This window comes from Lissotriton helveticus, chromosome 6 (assembly GCF_964261635.1).
Source record: "Lissotriton helveticus chromosome 6, aLisHel1.1, whole genome shotgun sequence".
NCBI lineage: Eukaryota > Metazoa > Chordata > Amphibia > Caudata > Salamandridae > Lissotriton > Lissotriton helveticus.
The window spans coordinates 532,618,968-532,641,352 of record NC_136067.1 but is presented as its reverse complement, the minus strand read 5'-3'; the positions used below and the strand labels follow the sequence as shown (position 1 = coordinate 532,641,352).

The following is a 22,385-nucleotide window of genomic DNA, read 5'->3' as shown; positions in this document are numbered from 1 at the left end:
TTAGGCAGAAAAATGCAAACTGTCTAAAAGGGGCATTTCCAGAATTGTAACTTCAAATCTGACTTCACCATTAAATAGCATTTACAATTACAATTCATTTGAGTGTAAACAGCATATCCCTATATGCTCCCAATCATTAAGTGTAATAGGGTACCCATATGTTAGTGTATAGGGGAGATAGGCCTTATAACAGTGAAAAATGCCTTTAGGAGTTTTTCACTGTTAGGCCTTGTAAAACCTAAACACATGTCCTACTTTTTAAGCACCCTGCTTTAGTAGTTAAGGCCTACCTTAGTGGTGCTTTACATGATTGTCCTTCAATTTGGCCGTGCACTTTTATCATGTATGAACCAAAGTAGTGTATTCTTTATCCACAAATCCACCTCTCTGAATATTATATATCAGGTGTTTTGAGGGCATGAGCACATGTTATAGACACAAGGTAAGTACATGTTTATGCATAGGTGTTTTTGCAGCAATAATGCATGTGCCGATAAGATGGCAGATGATATCTGCAATACAAATCGCAGCCTTTTAGAAAGAATGGAGCTACTGTAACTGTGTTGTGTATTTCCATTTTTACTCCTTTGATAGAGGCCTGAAAATCAAACCCAAGTCCACTGTGCACAGTAGACGTTTACAATAGCCAGAGACGTTTGCTTGTTATTTTGTTTCATTAAAAGAAAATGGCAAAGATATTTTAAAGTCCATTACCTCTCGCTCTTATAGTGAGAAAAATCAGCTAAAATGAAATAGGATGATCACTGGAAGAGACAGAAATGAGCACGAAAAAGTGAAAGGCAGAGTGGGTGATACAAACATTTTGAAAGCTCTGAGCTATTTGGTTTTAAGTCTGGTTCCTTCTGGCTTATCTCATGAGCCAGCAATATTTTCTTTTCTTCGAAGGCTGTCTCAGCCTCTGCATTTTACTTTGCTAAGGCTTTCTATGCATCAGCCCCGCCAGTTGCAAAAGGCTCTCTCTGCCTCAGCATTTTTCTACCCCAAAGCCATCTCCTCTCCTCCAGGGCCCTTTTTGAGGATGTTTTCTCTTTGGCTGCCTCCAATTGTTGCTTATAACAAAATCAAGAGGGACCCATATGTCCCTGTGAAGTGGGTATAGCTAAACAGACAAAAAACATTTGTTCACAAGGAACTTATTACAACAAGGAAATGAAAATGCGCAAGGAGTATTATTTTATTGCATCTAAATAAGAAACGCAATTAGAGGGAATTAGTATAACATTCCAATACTAATATTTCATTGGTTGTCGTAACAAATCAATCACAGAAATAGAAAAAAAGAAAGAGAATTAGAAAAAGCCCACATACAACAGGATTTCTAGTATGCCCACTTCAGTCCAAAATGGGTGTAATTTTATTTGCAAAAAACAGTACTAGGAAAAAGAATTATACTATGTATTCATACTATATACAAGGTAAAAAAATGTGACTGATGTGCCCTAGTGTAGTGACCATAACCAACAGTGAAGAAATTTACAGTGACAATAAAAAGAGAAACTGGTTCTTGGTATGGTAAGGGAGGTCCTATGGGAGACATGGGTTTAATACATAATTCTAGAGATTATTTCTAGTATTCTGGGACTCTCCCTTACTTTGTTGTCTACAACGTTTTGACCCTCTTGTGTTACAGGGTCTCTTCAGGACGGGGATTCTGAGGACAAGAATAGGACATACAATTAAAATGAGACAGGGTGAATGATGAGAGCTGTGAATAGGAAAAACCTAATGTGGGCTTACCCTAGGCACTTTGAATTATCCGAAGGTTTAGATTAATCAACTCTTCTAAGATTTTAGCGGTTGTAGTCATGCGGCTAGCATTCTAGTGGGACAGGGGAGCATATTACACTTCAAACCAATTTTTGCTGGGCCTGCTGCAGTTGGTGCTCTCTTTCAGTTCTTGTCACTGGAACTTTGAGTTGGTTAATCGTCGCAGACTGTCGCTGTCAGCCTGAGGTCTAGGGCTCACCTTGGTGGTTGTCATGGACGGTTGTTGCTGGCGCAAACGGCAGGCTCTGCAGGAGCAGTCAATTCTCAGTTTATAGAGGCCACTTTGCGATTGTGAGGAGCCCACAACCTTTGTAGTATCATTTTTACTACAGGAGGACATTTCACAGATCACTGATGCTAGCCAATGGTCCAGTACTTTGGGGGCACCTCATGGGGATCTGGACTCGCTCCAGCAGAGACTAGCAGCAGAGCTCAGGCAGGTCCAGGCAGGTTGAGTTTGGTGCTGGATAGCTAGACATTAATGGGGAAGTCTCTAGAAGCTTGCATGAGCCAGATAACTGGCTCTTGGAGTCACCATGTTTAGCCTGGCCTCAAAGCAAACAGGTCCAACCCTTCTTTGGTTAGCCAGGCAGACCCATTTCCTCAGACAGCAAGACAGTCCTTTCTATGAATCATTCACAGGTCCAAGAGTGTTTTGATGAGCGGTTCCGAAGTTTCCAATTTTAAAGCTGACACTAACCTTTGTGTGGAGGAATTTCCAAACGTACCTGCAAAACAGGTTTTGATTAGTTCTCCCCTTCCCCTGGACCTGATTCCAAACTGTCAAGAGTGACAAAGGCAAAGGCAGACCTGGTGTAAAGTTCCTATTTATGCACTTCAAGTAGGGCCCTTTGAATTGTAATTAGGGCAGGGGACAGATCATCCTTGTTAGAAATGAGGTTGCTGGTTGGCTAGGGTATGCACATGCAGGCACAACTCACCACTCTACTCTGGGTAAGTAAGTTACGCACCAAAGATAACCTGTGCTCACTGTCTGGATGCTTGGTGCAGAGCAGTCACGCTTATCATCAGAGGCAATGTGTAAAGCGTTTGCACAACACACTCACACAGAAAAACAATGAGCCCACCCCAAAATATACTCCACACAGAATTAAATAAAGATACATCTGTTTATATTGTGTATAAAATTAGACCAAAATTATATGAATCTTTACTACTGTGCGTACGGATGCAACACCTGAGATACTACTCGTTATCCTGACAATGCAATAATCAAAACGACATACATTAGCACATCAGTGCATGTAATGCCACTTTAAGGTTAGGTAAAAAAAAACATAAATCACCACATACAGCTCTACAACTATAAAAACTTTGCAGCTAATGCAATTTTGTTTAGAGGCAACTCCATGAAATCCACATGTAACCACAAAACATAGGGTCCAGTGCCTCTGTGCTTCTACAAGCCGTATTACAGTGTATTTGGGAGCCTCTTCAAAAATAAGACTATTTATAATCCAGGCATAGGCCACAGGAGGACCTGCAGGCCTACTCATCGTGATGTGGTAATTAAGGACAAACCGGGGGACTCCTTTGAGGCTTCCCCCGTAATGGCAGTGAAGAGAAACAATGCCCCCAAAGCACGTCCGAAAAGAGGATACTCAAACTGCCAGGTTCAATGGGGAGACCTAACTAACAGCTCAGTAAGTAAGTAAGTAAGTAAGTTATATTTATTGCTCAGTTAAATAAAACCATTGCAAATATGAATACATTAATTATATACAATTATAATAAAAGATATAAAATGACAATTGCTTCATATGATAAATAGTGATTACTACAGAAATGTATGCTTCTTTTCCACTGGGCTGGGATAAAAATAGCATAAGTCCCTTGTGTTGCTTGTGCAAGCTATATTAAAAGTCTTGCACCTGGGTTTTGAAGATATTAGATGGCAATAACTTCATGCGGTAAATAGTGGTTACTACTGCAAATTATGCTGCTTTCCCGCTGAGCATTAATTAAGGTGGTGAAAGTCCCTTGTATTGCCTGTGGTGGCTGTGTAGAAGGTATTGCCCCTGGGTTTTGAACCACGCTGAAATGTAAACTAGGTGCATAAGAAAAAATTGTTGTTCGACAAAGTCTTAAAATTTATAGCGATCCCCTACTATTTTGTTGTGTGCTGATTTGGATTCGGGAGTCTGTTCCTTGCCCGTATTAGAAGGTGGTTCACTGTTCAATGCCCCTTTAGGTTTGCTTCTTTGGTAAACTTCAGCCAGTGTCTTCCATCTGATTTTCTTGTTTCTTTTCTGCTTTTGCCAAGAATTTGACAACATGGCTTGCTAATTGAATGTTTTTTCCGTCGAAGCAAGCCTTGACCACTTGCCGGCATGTTCTTATGCCCAGCTTGTTGAAGGGCAATTTTAAGTGAAATCTGCGTTCTATGTCCAAACTTTTACAGGTGCAAATTAGATGTAGGATATCTTCTTTTGCGTTCCCACATATTCAGCAGTTGATTGTTGCTTGGGGCCTTTTCCATGGAGGGAGATGTTTTTGTGATGGGAGTTGGCCCAGCCGTAAACGTAAGAACTTCACCTTTATGCGCCTAGTGAACCCGACCCCTAAATAGCTTTGGCAGAGGCTGCTTGTGTAGCTTTGAATGACCGTCCAGCAATGGGCTTGGTTAACTAGGCTTGCTTTGTCCTCTAATAATGAAATAGATGTTACTGATTTATTAACTACCTGTTTGAAGATGTTATGGGACCCTCTGCACCTCCAGGCTTCTTGTAGGCACAGGGATTTTATTGATTGCTTTAGGTATTTTGCGGCCGCGCTGTTGGTTTTACTTTCTATCTCTTTCCAAAGGTAGTAGTTTAGGCTTACGGCTTCTCCTCTCTGGATTTTGTGCCATCTTTTGACATAGGCACCCATACCCTCCAGCGTTTGGTTTCTCAGGCCAAATTCCAGCCTTATTTGTGCCTGAGAGGTGTAGGTGGGCAGACTGAATATTATTCTCATGGCCTTCGCTATTGTGCTGTTCAATAGCTGAGCGTCCCTCTCTCGGAGGCATTCGCTACCATACATTATGGACGGTGTTAATTTTGCCTGAAGCACTTGGAGCAGGGGGGGTGAAGCTTCGGCCGACTGCTTTCGATTTCAGGCTCCTTAATGCAATCGCTATACTGGTGCCCCTTCATTTAATTGCTTCCTTTTCCTGTTGGAATGAGCCCTTTCTGTCCACAATTACGCCAAGGTACTTGTACTCCTCCACTGTTTCCAGTGTGAGCCCTCCCATGTGTCAGCGGAACCCTGCTGATGATGTTTTGGCATTAATCCTCATAGTTTTACTCTTTGAGAGATTGATGCTTAGGCTGTTCTCTGTTGAATAATTGAAGGTTGTGCTGATTAGATGTTGTAGCCCTATCGGTGTTCTGCTGATTAGCACAATATCGTCAGCATACATTAAATTAGAGAGAGCAAAGTCACCTATGCTTGGAGCGTGAGAGTTACTTTCGTCCAGCTGTTGTGCTAGGTCAGACATAAAGATGTTCAATAATGTTGGCGCCAGCACACACCCTTGTTTTAGGCCTTTTGTGGTCTGTATTTTCCTTGATAGGAGGTCTCCTGATCCTAGCTTGATTTGGACCCATGTGCCCGTATGTAGTAAGTTCAGCTGTGTTAGTAACCCAGGTGGAATGTTCCTTTCTTCCAGCTTTGACCATAGTAGATTTCTGTTGATATTGTCAAACGCTGAGGTGAGGTCGATAAAGCATACATACAAGGGTAGATTGGCTGTCTTAGTGGCATCAATGAGGAGTGAGAGAGCCAGAATGTTTGATGATGTACCCAATTCTGTGTGGAATCCTGTCTGGGTGATGGGAACTACTGCATTTGCTTCCGACCATTCCGAGGGTTCTTCTAGGAGTAAACCAATGTAGTATTTGGCCTCATTATCAATTAAGGCTGCTAATCTGTAATTTTTAGGGTCCTTTATGTTGCCTTTCTTATGTGTTGGCGCTATTAGTGAGCCTTTCCACTGGAATTGTTGCAGTGTCTGTTATCTGTTTGAAAAGTGGTAGTAAGGCCGATGCCCAGTATTACGGATTTTGTTTATACAAAATTGGAGGGATCCCGTGGGGGCCTGGCACCCCCTCCGCCTTTCCTTTCGCGATCCTACTTATAATTTGTTTTTCGGTGGGGTTTACTGAGGTGATGACCTGTTGTGAAGTCCAAGCTCGTATTTTTCTGACCTTATCCGGTCGGCTAATTGTTGCCATCTGTGTTGAAGTGGGCCTGAAGATAATTGGACCAGGCTTCCTTGGTTAAGTAAGAATCAATGCTAGGGCTTCTGGAATTCTGGAGTGTGTTGACTGTCTTCCAGAATCTTCCGCTCGTATTGATTCCTTTTGCATCGTGAAGAAGTCTGGCCCATAACTCATCCTCTGCTTCCCTTTTTACGTGCCATATTATTCTCTTTTTGTTCTGTTTTAGATTTTGCAGTTCTTTTTGGATCGCGATGTCCGGTCCATCTCAGTGTAATTTCCGCAGTAGTTTGTTAATATTTATTTTGAGGAGCTTTATCTTGGTAATCTGATCTATGGCCTTGTAGCAGCTCCCAGTTGATTCCGGCCGCTAACAGCTCAGGGAAGGGACACACCAGTCCCTAACAACACCCTCCAACCCTTCTCTAATGCAATGTGAAGCACTGCTCATTCACCATGACAGCCTGTCCTCGATTATAGTGGAGTGCTGGGGTTGTGTTTTGGCCCGCCCTGCTCCATGTTATGATGCACCCAGGGCGTCTCAGTTGCCTGGACAGCAAAGGGACCACATGGACATCAGGGTGCTCATGGCAGTGTTTTGTCGCTCGTAAGAAGAAAAGATCACGGAGGGAGTAACTGAAAGGCTGAATAAAAAAGACGTGAGAATCAAGCTACACATTTAAAGCTAGAACTCAACATCGCAGGACTATGCACTAGAAATAATTCTGGTTTCTATCATGAAGCAAATATAGTGATTGACTCAACATCAATTTTAAATAGGAAAATACGGGCACACGTTTGAGAAATTGACTAAACAAGCAGAGTGGTGGGAGCAACATGAAAGCACCTATCCATAGTGTAGAATACCGGGAGTAATCACTACGGTCTTGAAAAAGAAGGGGGTATAAGAATGAACCTTCGAAACGCGTCAACGCATACAGTAAAACCACAAATTGTAGTGTTCATCTATCAACTTAGAAGTATTAAATGCAACAAACGTCAAGGTGTTTAGGTCAAGAAAGTTTGCTAACACCAATTTGTGGCACTCAAAGACAAAGTGTATTGTCTATACATACTCTCAGGGAAAATGTGTTGGTTTTTATGTGATTTTATAATGTTAGCATTTTAATGAAATAACTGATTTTTTTTATCAAAAACGGTGGTCCATTGAGGAATGTTTTTATAGAGCTTTGAGACAATAATCTATAATTATTTTGACATATCATTGCTTTCTGTGCTAATACTTGGGTCATTTGGAAGGTTAAACTGGGAATTGTACTACGAAAGTGGTGCACTTGAGTGTGGTGAGTGAAAGTGTGAGAAATGATTGACATCTGAGAATCTACATTTCCCAGAGGACATTATTTGACACTAGTTCCTGTTTGATACCAACCTGTAAACTCAACACAATTGTGCTCTCTTAGTAAATCACAGAGAAAGAAGACTGTTCACCTCAGCCGGAGGAGGTGCATGCTCCCAGAGTTTTCTGATAAATGCCTTTGCTGTGAAAAAGAGGATCTGGAGAATTTTATGATGACTTGAAGTCATTACGACAAGGATAGGTCCATTTCTATAACTAAGATCCTATGCGAAGAGAAACCTGGAAATGAAGCTGACCAAATTTTCCTTTTGCTAAGTGACTTTGTGGGACATGTGACCAGGGCAACAGGCCTATACTTGAGGCTTAACTCGGACATACCCACAAAACTTTAGGACGTTTGGAACACTTATAATGTTAATATTTGCTATTCTGTTTTATTACTTTATTACTTTGATTGCCAGCTCAGAGGTATTGTTTTTATGTCTTTTTATCATTCTGTAGTAATCAAGAGACCACACTGGAGTGATGATGGCAACGTAGGTTTATTCATGTATCAGGTAAGCAAGTAAACAGGTAGAATAAGTCCAGGGATAAGTCGTAGCTAACCCCGCCGGAGGAGCCTGCTAGCTGCTCAGCCCCATCCATCAACTGTCATCTCACATTCAGTCCCCCAAGTATTCCACGTATAGCCCACACACCAAACATTTCATTCAGAACACTCACAGAGGCTGAGCAGCAAGGGACAGGGAAACATGGGAGAGGCAATCCATAACACCAGGATACTACATCCCTCTTCCCTAATGAACAGAAGATAGATGTAACATAAATAAAACATAAAAGATAAAAACACCATATAACTATAACATACAATTGCAACAAGAATAAATAGTTCACAGCCCAGGGATGAGGAAAAAATAACATTGCAAGGGGAATATAACTAATAAAGATGAATCTAGAGCCCAAACCCAGGGATGGCAAGAAACAGAGGGAAAGGAACAAAAGATTATAGAGAAAGACAGATAAACAATATGTTGCATTGTCATACGTTTTCTTTTAATTGCCATTTCCCATTTAAGTCTTTCTTTCCTTCCTTTGTACATTTCCCTGTTAATAACCTGTATACTTTTGATTATGGCACACGCTGCTCAGTTGAGAGTTCTTTTGTGAACTGTTTCTTGAAAGAGAATGCTGTGATTCTGCCTGAAGACCTGCAGCCAGAAGTACTGTGCTTGTCCTGAATTAATCCTTCTTTTAAAGTGGAAATTCATCTTGAATTTTATTTGAAAACACTACACAATAATAAACAATAATACCCATTTCCCTCTTCTTATGAAGAAAAAATTAGAAAATGTTGTAATGCAACATCTCCATGTAAGGAGTAAAGCAAATGTGGACAGAAGTAACTAGTACCCTACGTCCTGCCCCCACAGTAAGTATAAGACAACGTGTGTGTGAATGAGGACTAGATGGGCTAATACCCAATGTCCTGCCCCCGTAAATTACAAGGGACAACCTGTGAAAAAAACATGAAAGCTCTCCAATGTGAATTCTCCAGTGTGAGGAGTCGGGCAGGATGAAAACCCTACAACAAAAACCTGTGCAGCGCTAGGCGTCTTATGCAAGCAGGGTACACCCCTGCAACATAAACTTGTGCGGCACAAGGCGTCTTAAGCACGCAGGGACAACCCCTGCAACAAAACGTGTGTGGCGCAAGGCGTCTTAAGAACACAGGGACACCCCAGTAACATAAACTCAATAATCAACTCTAAAATGAGGTCACAAAATGTAAATATGAGAGACAACCACAAAAACGTACCCCCATGTAGGGCTACTCCTCGTGTAAGGGAAAACCTACCCAGTGTAATGGTTCACCCCTGTGTATGGGCCATGTGTAACACTTTATAAGAAAAGGACATGTACCTAAACCCATGGCCATCCCTCATGAAAGGGATAATGTGAATACCCCAGAAGAACAAACTTAATACACATTTTCATATATTAAATTGAGAAAAATACTTTTAAAACACTGTGCAACTATGCCAAAATCAACACATAGCAAGCATGTAACAATGGGAAAGGAACCCAAACCCATCCCTGAAGTGGAGGATATCTCTATGACTGCCATCGACTAGGACATGTTAGTCAACCCATTGCCAACAGATAACTTGAATGAATGAATGAATGAAACGGCTTCCTGGCGCTGAGAGCTCTAGTGAACAGAACAGACAGGGCCAAGGAGTTAGCAGGGGTAGGCCTGGGCAAACAGGAATGTTTTTAGCGCTTTACGAAAGTGTGAGAAAATGGGGATAGAACGCATAGAAAGAGGGAGGGAATTCCAAAACCGGGGCGCAAGGACAGAGAATCTGGTTCCACCAGTGCGAGTTTTATGGAAACGGGGAACAGTGAGGAGGGCAGAGGAAGATGATCGGAGGGTGCGAACAGGGGTGTGAGTAGAAATCACAGAGTTGATAAACGCCGGAGCAGAGCGGTCAACAGCCCGAAAGACAAGGCACCCTAGTTTGAACAAGGATCTCTGCAGGATAGGTAACCAGTGGAGGGATTTAAGGACAGGAGTGATATGGTGAGTTTGGTGAGTTTTGGGGAAGTGAAAAATAAGACGGGCAGCCTGATTTTGGATTGCTTGAAAACGGCGAGTTTCGTAGGCAGGGATACCTACGAACAAGCTGTTTCCATAATCAAGGCGGGAAGTGATGAGGGCAGAAATGATAATTTTAAGAGAGTCAAGAGAAAAGAAACGGGAGATTTTTCGGATCAGCCGGAGGGAAAGAAAGCAAGAGGACACTACAGCACTGACCTGGCCGTGCATAGACAGGTCCTGGCTGACCTTAATGCCTAACGTTTTAACGGAAGGAACGGGGGTGGGAGGGGGACCAAGAATAGGGGGCCAAAAAGCGGAAGACCAAGGGCTGGATGAGCCGCCAGTCAGGACAAGCTCAGTCTTGTCTGGATTGAGCTTGAGGTGATTGGCGCTCATCCACCCAGAAATGAAAACCATAGTGGAACGAAAAAAAGATAGGGAGTGAGAAGAAGAAGAGAGATCAAAGACGAGCTGGAGGTCATCTGCGTAGTTATACACAGAGACCCCCAGCTCAAGGAGAGAGGAAATAAGGGGGTGAATGTAAAGATTGAAGAGAAGGGGAGAGAGGGAGGAACCTTGGGGGACCCCAGAGGGCACCGGGAGGGGGGGAGCAGAAAAACCGGGGAGGTGAACAGCTTGTGAATGTCCTGTTAGAAAGGACGTGATCCAAGAGAGGGGGGGGCCCCGAATGCCCGCTGCGCTGACACGGTCAAGAAGGATGTTTTGGTCGACCGTGTCAAACGCAGCGGACAAGTCGAGGAGGACCAGGGCTTGAGGGGAGTTGGTGTCAGCCTTAGCTTTCAGCTCGTCGAGGACGGCGAGCACCACTGATTTGGTCGAATGGCCCGAACGAAAACCTGCCTGATGGGAAGCAAGGAAATGGTTCTGCTCGATATAAGAGGAAAGACAAGAAGTGACGTAGCTTTCAAGAATTTTAGCAAGATAGGGGAGAAGAGAAATAGGTCTGAAATTAGAAGGGAGGGAGGAGTCAAGACCAGGTTTTTTAAGAATGGGGGAAACAATAGCAGATTTAAATGACAAAGGAACCAAACCAGTAGAAAGAGAAGCATTAAGAAGGGAAAGAGGAGTAGCAGGGCAGAAAGAAAAAAGAGTTTTCAAGATGCGAGCGGGGGCACAATCGGTGGGAGAGCCAGACTTGATTTTTGTGAGCAAAGCTAGGAAGGAGTCCAAGGAAAGAGGCGGGAAAGAAGAAAAGGAAAAATTAGACGTAGAGGGGGCAGGATGAAGCGGGATAAAGGGAGTGATAGAAATGTTGGATTTAATTTTGACGATCTTCTCGATAAAGAAGTCGTTTAATGAGGAGCAGAGGGTTTGGGAAGGAATAAAGTTAGGGCAAGCACGATCAGAAGTGGCCAAGTTGTTAACCAAGGAGAAAATCTCTTTAGATTTGTTGGCAGATAAGACTACCTGCTCGGAAAAGTACTTGGTCTTGGACACAAGAATGGCTTTCTTGTACTCATTAAGGAGAGATTTGTATTTGGCCTTAAGGTCGGGGCAGTAGCTGCGGCGCCAGAGGCGCTCAGAGCGTCTAAGTTCCAGTTTGAGGACCTTGAGCTCAGAGTTGAACCATCTGTGGGCCTCATGCGGACGAATGGACCTGACTAACTTAAAAGGGGCAACTTGATCGCAGGCGGAAGATAACCAAGTGCTAACTGCAGCGGCCTGTAAATCAAGGGGAATGCCATCAAGGTCAGGTGAGGAAAAGGCAAGGGAATGAGAAAGAGAGAGCAGGTCCGCGTGATTCCAACTGCGTGCCAAAACGTTCTTGGGGCGAGGGGATTTGTGAGGGAAACCAAGGTTGATAGTGAAGAAGATAAGGGAGTGATTGGACCAAGTGCAAGGAAGGATACTGGGGGGGGAGACTATGTCCTGGGATGACCAGACTTGGTCCAAAATGTGTCCAAGATTATGGGTAGGGGCAGATACATAAGACTTAAGGTTAAGGCACAAGAGAGTGGCCGTGAAGTCCTTGGACGCCAAGTCCTCCCTGGGGTCGCCGGGCCAGTAATTGAAGTCGCCCAGCAGGAGAACCGAAGAGTTATTAACTACGAGGGTAGCAAGGAGTTCTTGCAGGGAAGCCACAAACAGAGGCATGCTCAGGGGGGGGGCGATAAACAAGGACGACTGTGAGAGGTGCAGGAAGATTAGTGGAGCGGGCAACCAGAAAGTCCACCCCAGCTATAGAAGGTTGGGAAAGAAGCAGGAAATGGAGACTAGTCCGAACAATCATGGCTACACCCCCCCCGATCCTGCCGTCAGGGCGGTCTGCCCGGATGGCATAATAAGAGTCGGGGAGGATGGCCAGGAGGTCAGGGAGAGAAGCCTCAGAGAACCATGTTTCCGTTAAAAACAGAATGTCAGGGGAGTCTGAGGTAAGAAGGTTGAAAAGTTGGAATTGATGCTTGCCTGCCGAGCGAGTGTTGAGAAGGCAGGCAGAGGCAATGTGTGATAGTACAGTTGTAGTGGGAGAAAGCCTAGTGTCCTGAATGGGCAAGGAAAGAGTAGGCCGCGGAGAAGTAGTACAGCCTAGGTGGGGGACATAGATACCTAAAGAAGTAAGGTACTGCGTAAGAGAGTGAGAAAACTTGAGTCACAAACATCCTCTAACTAAAACAAAAGCCACATGTAAGGCTTATATCAACATTATAATGATAGACAATTGGGAAGAATCTGTTAAAGTCATATATATATATATATATATATATATATATATATATATATATATATATATATATATATATATATATATATGGGTTGCCAAGCAACATCTGTGAGCGATGTCTCACACAAGTTAACCACAGACAACATAAAGTTCTTTTTCGGAGCGAGAATGTAAAGTACCGGTGAGTCCAAAGTACATGCAAGGTCAATCCTCATGAAAATCCATGAGCAGGCAAACAGAGAAAGAAAGCATGTAATTCTTGCTTCCACTATGGCATTCCTGACAGGCTAAAGCTTCAATTAACTTTATTTAAAACATTACAGCTGACGTAAACGTGGTTGGCAAAATGGTAGTAGAGCACTTGCAATGGTACTAAAGAATCGCCAACAGGCAGCCGAAGGCAGCAAAAGACAAGTAAGTGTGGGTGCTAGAAAATACTCGCACATTGAATCTTCAAATGCTACGGGAGGTTACATTTTCAAATGTTGAAAGGATGATTGGGGCCCAGAAAAGTTTTTTAAAAACTTACCCCCACAAGTCCAATTTAGCACTGAGCTCTGTGAATGGAAACAACCATTTCTGTGAGTGTCGCTGTGCATATCGTGAAGTAGATTTGTGAGAAAAATCATGGAGGCACTTCTCAAGTAAAACCTACACCATGTAATGGGCAAACAAATGGAGTCTATGAGCCATGAACAAAAATCACCATCCGGTGGAGAATCATAGTTAAAAACATCCACTGCTGACTGCATGTTGAGGCTGCCCCCAGTGCCGTCGGCCACCAGGAGTCATCCCAGGGTGAAGGGTTGGAGAAGAGGATGAGGACCTCCGTCTTGTCCGAGTTCAGCTTCAAATGGCTGGTCTTCATCCAGTCGGTGACGGCCTTCATTCCTTCGTGGAGGTTAGCTTTGGCGGTGATGGGGTCCTTGGTGAGGTAGAGAATCAGCTGAGTGTCATCGGCGTAGGAGATTATGTTGAGGTCGTGCTGTCGGGCTATGTGTGCGAGCGGGCCATGTAAATGTTGAACAGCGTCGGGTTGAGGGAGGATCCCTGGGGTACGCCGCAGATGATCTCGGAGGCTTTGGAACGGAATGGGGGGAGGCGGACGCTCTGGGTTCTGCCAGAGAGGAAGGAGGTGGTCCGATCCAGAGCCTTGTCGCGGCAGAGAGGTCTAGGAGGATGAGTGCTGCAATCTGGCCTTTGTTCAGCAGGGTCCTGATGTCATCGGTGGTGATGATGATGGTGGTGATGGGGCAGGTGGCCCACATCCCACTGCAGCAGCAGCAGCAGGAATGGCCCATAGGAATACCATCATTGACACTTACTTCTCATGAGCACATCACATTGTGACCATCCATGGCAATCATGCAACAGTAGGAAATGTCCAAATGCACTGCATGTGTGAATATAAAATATTTGCAGGTTTCAGGTTGTACTTCTACATTGTCATGTTACATGTCCCTGCGATTTCAGATGTGATTTGCCAGGTTGTGCGCATTATTGGAACCAGTTGTGTCCTGTGTTCTAATGTGGTGGGGGTGCTGTTTGTACCGGGATGTTGTCAATGTCGAGGTGCACTCCTGCCTATGTGCGTATGCTGCACGGTGGGTGTGTCGCTTGTGCAGGTCTGATTTGTCTGCCACTGGTCTCTTTCATGTGATGTGCCTGTCGGTTCTGTTCTCCCATGGTGCTAACAAGTTGTGGTGTACATGTTGTCCTCTTCAGTTGGCCAGGGTGCATCTGTGGTACTCCGCTGTTGATGAATTTTGTTCCGTGGCATTTTCCATGTTCTGTTCTTGTGCTTTTTCCACGCATTGCACATGAGTATTGCTACCATTGTGCTGGTTCTCACTGTTTTCTTATTGCGCTTTTGCCCATTGCAGATTTTTTCGAGTTGGGGTTTGTCTTTTTATCTCCGTCGAGGTGGTTGTGTCACGGGCATTGGCCGCGGTGTCAGCAAACTATCACATGCTACCTCCGTGTTGTCAATTCCACTGAGTTCTTTTCGCCGATAGGCTGCGATGTGGAAAGTTGCGTTGCGCGACTCTTGTGGAAGTAATCACATGTTCTTGTGAATATACCCCTCGTTATTTTACACTGACTGAATTAACAAGAAAAGGGAAGAAGCATTGTACACTTTCAATTGCCTCTGCCAGGCCTCATTGGCTCTCTGCAATAACATTAGGATGATGTGGGTATTTCTGTATTTTAACTAATTATCATAACTGTGACTGAATCTAATTAATTTGGACTGCAAATCATATAACAAATGAACCTTAAATTGTTGAATTTGTGCAATACTTTCTTATAAACCATGTTTCACCACTTCACAGTTAAATCACATAGGTGGTGGACTTAACATGACGAATAAAAATCATTATGTTAATATCTCTTTATTTCTGAACAAAAATATTTTCTACCTCGTACAACAAATGCTGTAAAATTTGTGAACATGTTTCGATTTGCTTCAAAGTTGTTGAGCACTATAAGCAATAAGCCTTCAATTTCAGGCTCAAATCATCACCGGGCAGGGGTCTCTCTTTCCTTCCACTATTTTTATTGCAACTTAAAGCCCATCACGTCCTGATTTATTGGTGCTAGAATATTTTTCTTTCATGAAAAAGGTTATCTAAATTTTGCTGTATGAAAAGGTAATATATGCAATAGTATATAGCTCATTCTCTAGCAGTAATGATTTAATTCATTTGGGCTAGAAACAGACTTTTTATTGAAATATGCAATATTAGTTGCAAATTATATGACAAGTGTAGTAATTCTATAACTGTGCAGTAAAATTGCAAACACAGAATCAAATGTTTCAGCAGGCAACAATCTTTGATCAAAGGTAAATAAAATAAAGCATTCTAATTCCAATCAGTGCTCATTGGCTGCCACACACATACACAAACACACATGTGTTATGTTTTGCAGAGCTTATTTTGTAACCTATGGATTGGGATTCTAATAATAACATAAATATTAGTGGTTTTTCAGTTTTGGTTATTAACTATAACTGCACTATACGTGGGTTTGGTAAGCACTTTTTTTATACATATGTTGAGGTGTTATGACCAAACCTAATAATAACTTCACTTTAAACCAATTTTTTTCAGTGTTTTATTTTTATTTTTATTTACCACATCCAAGATGTCTCTGTAGCCACCCTGCCTTGTGCAGCCTATGGGTTTGCAAATCTGCCAAGGGTCCACAATTTAGTGGGCCAGATATCGAAATTTCCCTCTTCATGGCCCAACCACAACACATTTTAAATACTAATGTTTCAAAAGCCAAACCTACCAAAAGCACTACCTTGAGAAAAGTTATACTTAAATACACCTTTTTGTTTGATTCCATTCAGCAGTTTTCTCTATTTTAAGGAGCAAACAATTCTATCAGAATTAAAATGGGAATAGTCACATTTTCTCCCTTCCCCCGACAGAACTGCACAAAAACTGCTGTGTGTGACACAAAGTGGAAAAATGTTTACAAACGTGTTGTGCTAATTCATTAAACAGCAGTAAAAGTATTGGCAAACAGATCATGCCTTTTCACCTGAAGCACTTACCTAACCATAACTACACATGTTCTGCAGAGATAGGCCACCTGGCTTAAAACTAAGGAGAGACAAGCACTTTAAAGAATAATCTGATTGGTTCTTAAAATAACTTTTTTATGTAGGTTTGTTTTTATTGGTTCTTCGGTGATATTTTGCATTTTTCAAAAACTGAACAGACAACTGGCTATGGAATTTTTAGTACAACAGAATTTAAACTATTCTTCTATTTTCTTCTTCCCAATAACAGGGTTTTGTTCTCCACCACTAATACTCTTTGGCACTCCATGAACCAGAGAGCACATTACCTGAGGTGATGGTCATTTTCTTAATGCATCACCAGCTGTACTATAACACCCCCATTCTGTTGCTGCTCTTGCTCTTCTTTTTTCTATAGTTCTTTGTGTTTACATCTCCTCTGCTTCCAGGGCTCAGTTAAAATTTACATAGTTTGTAAGTGACAATTTTTGCATGTATTTTTTTTTGTCTGGTTGTGAAGTACTCCCAGACAAAACTGTCTTTTTTGTCCAGATGTGTTCCCAGAGCAGATAACACCATCTTCGTCTTCTTCAGCGTGACCTTCTGAAAGCCCAGTTCTATCCTTTAATATTGTTGGCTCAGATGGTGTAGGCTTACCTCGCTTCTTCTCCTGATGGCATCTGCAATACTCTGCACAAAAAGTAATGTTTCTGTCTTTCCCCAAAGTTTTCTTGCATGTCACAAAGGCTGTGAGATGGAATGGCAAACACCCAGAGAGACAGGAGCGTTCTCTCCCAGAGTAGGAACTACTAGTTTGGTGGAAGAATACTCCACTTTCAAGCAATGAGATCCCTCTTGTGTTTTTCATTTTTCACAGACCCAAAAGAGAAAGTTTGCCCCTGCATATGTCTTTTCTATTAAGGGTTTTCTAGATTTCAATGATGGGTCCTTCACAGGTCCAAAAGTCGTGGTCAGTGGGCCTATTATCGGGTTAGCAAACTTTGAAATTTGTGGAACAATTATGTGTTTTGTTAGTAGATTTCTAGAGTGTAGCGTATCACCCATTAGGGTATCCAGGTGCTAGGCTGGTGAAAACTGAGTGTAGCAGTGGTTGGTTGAGTGACCAGAGTGCTAGTAGGAGAGCCAGATCTTCAGCTTTTTGGGGAATTCCAGAAGTGACGTGTAGGTCCTGATGTGGAGAGGGAGGTTGTTCTAGGACTTTGTCGCGAGGTTATAGAAGGATCAGCTACTGGCTTTGCTTTTGCATATGCAGGGTATCTGGGTGAGAGAGAGAGGCAGAGCAAGTGAGGAGTCAGCAGCAGGAGTGTGAAGCTGGGTCTGAAAGTGAGTTGACTGGTTGAAGAACCAGTCCATGTAAGTGAGGAGCTTGACCTGGGCAACTGCTCCACATGGGTCCACATCTATAATTCTCAAAACTGGAATAGAGTCTATAGAATATGAAAGCAGATTCGGTACAGGATCAAAACTTTCCTTTAGCCTGAATCCATGCTGGGTCCACAGATTTTTGGGTGTGGCGATTCCTGAATTTTTTTCAGGGTTTACAAACCCTGGAAAGAGTTTTTGGACACCATTTACAGATGTAATTTCTTTCACTTTTAAAATTCCAAGGGACTCTTTGCGGGTTCTCCCACCTAGCCTGGGTAGTAGGGTATGATTAAACTGCACCCTTTGTGGCCATTTGTTTTTGTTTAATATAATTACATGAAACCATTTATTTATGTAGTAGAGATCACATTTTTCTTTGAGAGTCAAAATTAGAGATGTCACTTTTTGAATTCCCCCACTTTATTTCCAAGCCCCTTATGGATCTTCGAGAAACTTGACATGCAAACCTATATCATTTTCTGAATTTGAGAAAGTGAGAAACCAGCTCCAAGTGTAATGAGGAGAAGTCATGTGTAGGTGCTTAACCAAAAGAAGCAGTTACTAGTATTCCTGACACTGCTCCTTGCTCTGTCATTAGAAGATTTATTATCCCAGTCAGTAGTGCTTCACCAGATTCTTGGGAGACAGACTTGGGTGCTATAATTTGCCTTACCACTTCCAATCTGAGTATTTTACTTACAGTGTCTGAAATATTAGACATGAACAGCATGCCGATGACAGAGAGGCAGTGGCCTCTCGCCGGGGGAGGGCTGCAGGGCGGTGGGGCAGGGAAGGGGCAGGGTGTGGGGGTAGTGGACTCGGACATACGACGGATAGGAGTAAGGTAAGTAATTAAAGTAATTAAATAAATAAAATTATTAACCTACTGCTCGCCGCATCGCCGAGTTTTACTTATTTAATTACTTACATTACTCCTGTCTGTTGTATGTCCGAGTCCCCCACCCCCACCGTGCCCCTTTTCCGCCCCGCTCCTCTGCCACCCAGCACTCCCTCGGCGAGCCGCCACTGTAGAGAGGGCCAACCACTATTCACTGCTTACAAACTGTGCTAGCTTGACCTCATGCATTAGCTAAAATAAATTCTAAATATGCTATTTGGACAGTGCAATCACATCAAACCAGCCACTGCTGGGCCCTGCACCAGCGCACACTTTCATGAGTTGGTGCCTCCCATTAAGATACAGCAGATCTTGTGAGAAGATTCCCACATACATCTCCCACAGCAGGGAAACATTCCTATAGTGCACTCTGAGAAATAGTGGCCCAGATTTTTTGTTGTTATGCATCGGATTGCATCAATTTGTGGCAAAGCACCAGCCCAAAATCATTTTGAGCATTCACTAAGCCAGGCAAAGTCGATTCTCATGGCTTTGCATAGTTTAGTAAATGTAAAGTAACACAAGTCAGTGCTACTTTGGGCAGCCCCATGCATCAACCCATGTTTTTTACACAAACCCAGATTTACAAAATGGTGCACATACCCAACAAAGCGTAAAGAGAATAAATATCTTTATGTCTCCTCGTTATTTACTCTTCCCAAGTGTGCTGCTGCATTCTGCAACACATATACAAAGAAGAATAGGCCTTTGTTGATAGCTTTTTGTGCAGGAAGGTATCTATCCATTCCTGCACAAATACAATCCCACCCCTTACGCATGCACCTGCCCCCTAGAACCATGGTGCAAGTGAGCCACCTCAGGAAGAGAGGTGAAGAGTACCATATGATAATAGACATAGCACTGTTCAGCTCTCTCCCATTCATGCAACCCAGCACAGCAACTGTGCTTGCTACACTGTGTTGCGTGAACTTTTAATAAATATGCCTCAATGTTTTTTAATGTAGAATTCATCAAAAGTGGTTGCCTCTTTGGGATTGTCATCCTCTCAGACAAGTATTGGGGAAAATAACATATTGTGCCAAAAGTCTTCAAAGAATTGTTCAGTACATCTCTCACAAGTTTACTTCTAAATCTAGCATCACTATCTAAAATTGTTGTGTTTCTTACAATATTTCATTTCGAAGCAACGTGTTAGAAAATTGATGTCTTACACACTTATTTTGAACAAAGATGTAAACAAAATATAAAAGTTTAATAAAGATACAGAATGGTTTACATGCAGTTGCTCATCTATGTTGATTATTATTAGAGCATAATAGCTTACCCCTACTTACAAAGTTTAATGAATATATATATAACTGTATCTGTTTAAGAACTGACAGTTAATTTGCAATTTTTATTTTTCCCTTTTTTACTGACATTTCAAGAAGTCCAGAAATTTCAGGATTCTGATGGGAAACAAGATGATGATGAAAAGAAATACCTGGATATAATCAGCAATAAAAATATAAAGCTTTCCGAAAGGGTATTAATCCCTGTCAAACAGTATCCAAAGGTAAAGTAAATAACATATCTTAAATTATTAAACTATTTCATTGTAACCAATGAACTGTAAGGGATGGTATAATGCGATTATTATTATTTAGATATCTTAAAGAATATAGTAACAATAATGAACCAGTTATATTTTATTTAAAGTCAAAATCTGCTCATCTTGATGATCGTTAATCTGTAAATTGTTATGTGATCATTTGTGTAGGAGACTGTTGTAAATGAAAGGTATATCATGTATATTAATGTAAATTCTTTCATTTGTTGGTGAAAGAGTATTATTGGTGTTACTTAACTGCGAGCGAAACTAGACGAGGTCAAAATGACTTGAAGAATATGCTGTACATTTATAAAGATATTGCAAGTCACCAAGGAGTTCCATACATATACAGCGGAACAAGGCCGGAGACCAAGTTCCAACATTAGGTTATGGAAGTCCGAGGTGACTTGCAATATCCTTATAATGCACAGCAGAGGGCACTTTATCCCATATGTTACATGGTAACACCATCATCTTTCCTACAAACCACTTAAAACCTTGCTGCATAGCTCTTTCATTTGAAAGAGAAAACATGTTTGCAAACATGAAGAATAACAATAGAATCTCTAGTCCAAAATTATAAACATGAAAGACCTGTTGATATTTGTTGAATAAAGATATTGGAATCAGATCAATTCAAGTCAGATTTTTTTTTTAAAGGTGCAGTAGTGTATGAGAAGAAACATTCATTAAGATTTTAACTTTTAGATAAGTAACTAAGCAATGCAAAAAATAAACATGCTCTTTCTGCTAGCAGATGAAAGGAAAGCAAAGTTTCATTTTCGTTGCTTCAAACAGCTGCTTCAGGAATTGACCTACCTTTAACCTGGCTGCTGGCAGCAGACATTGTGAGGTCAGAACTCGACCATAATAACATAATACAGTTCAGTTCTGACATCTTTTCTTTACATTGGCGACTGGGTGCGTCAAGAGTCACCGATTATAAACAAATTAGAAACAGGAATTTATACAGGGATTACAGAACCCCATGTATTGGAAACTTTAATGCAAATATTCTGCTCAATTAGTCTAGAAATTATTTAAAAAAATGTTCAAATGAAAGTGGGTCTATCATGATGCCACCTTCTGGCTGTTCTTCTTTATGGTTTGTTTAGCATCTGCATTAACTCGAAATGCGTGTTTCTAACATCATAGATCGGAAACACAAAGATGCAATTACTGCCCTGTGCTTCTGAGCTCTCCTGTCACTAAAACACATATTATCACGGAGATATTTCGAGTTAATGTATGGGCTCAAGATGTCAAAAAGAATGTACAGACCCATTCTGGACTGATACAACAGAGAAAAGCCACAGGCTGTTGTCGTCTCTTAAATGCAGCAGTACAAAGTTCACCCAACCTCTGAATTATTTTGTAAAAAACAATTGCACAGGTGTCAGCTATGAAATAAGCCAAGTTTCAACAATTATTATTACTTGCTTACCAAGAAATAGAGCAAACCCTATTTTGTCCGATTTAAAACTTGCATCAAGGATAGAGAATATCGATTTCGTACGTTTTTCTGTATTTACCTAACAAGATCTTACACAAGTTAATATGTCATTGTCTTCTAGTACAAGGTGAAAGGTTGGTTCAGCTTTGAGGCAAAGTCATTTTATTTCACATCAGTTAAGCAGCAACATCAGTTTCCAAATTGTGCTAATGGAATAGGTTTCTTTGTTAAGACGTTTTACACATGTGCAATTACTTCTAAGGAAATTGGGGTACCTTATGTCACTGAAATGGTTTTGGAATTTTATTTTAAATTTTTACCTGTTAAAAACATTATTATACAACATGACTGGGGGAAAACTATTTGCCTCATTACAAATGCAAGTAGAAGAGTTGTGCACAACGAATTAGCTCTATTAATTAGTAGGTTTAAAGCACACTTTTGGAAATACTGGGGCATATTATCAAGGACGGGTGATACATTATCGTCGCTTTTATCGGCAGGAAACTGCCGATAAAACGGCGATAATGGGCTTGATAATATGCTCTATAGAATATGCTAATATGCTCTATAGAATTCCTATCGAAGCCCATGTTAGATGTGAAGACATCTAACATGGGCTTCGATAGGAATTCTATAGAGCATATTATCAAGCCCATTATCGCCGTTTTATCAGCAGTTTCCTGCCGATAATAGCGGCGATAATGTATCACCCGTCCTCGATAATATGCCCCACTATCCTTTGTTAAATGTGCGAAAACGAAAAAATATGCATTTAAACGGAAAAAAGCAAGGTGTTTTAAATGTCAAAGCTGTAAATATTTTCTGCTCTTGCAACACTGAAATTGTGGTAGTTAGTTACTTACATTTGCCATCAAATTAATGGTTCCTGTTGCTTGTGTATTTTATAATTATTTTTGCTAAATGTAAATAGGTCTTTAACAATATAG

General features: G+C 41.7%; 1 protein-coding gene across 1 annotated transcript in view; it reads left to right on the top strand.

Annotated features, from left to right (window-relative positions):
• KHDRBS2 (KH RNA binding domain containing, signal transduction associated 2) overlaps window positions 1–22,385 on the top strand; it is a 1,768,831-nt gene that overhangs the window by 399,448 nt on the left and 1,346,998 nt on the right. Inside the window, exon 3 of the mRNA XM_078646808.1 lies at window positions 19,819–19,946. Within this exon, the coding sequence (XP_078502934.1) occupies window positions 19,819–19,946 (128 nt within the window). The remainder of the gene's footprint in view (window positions 1–19,818; window positions 19,947–22,385) is intronic.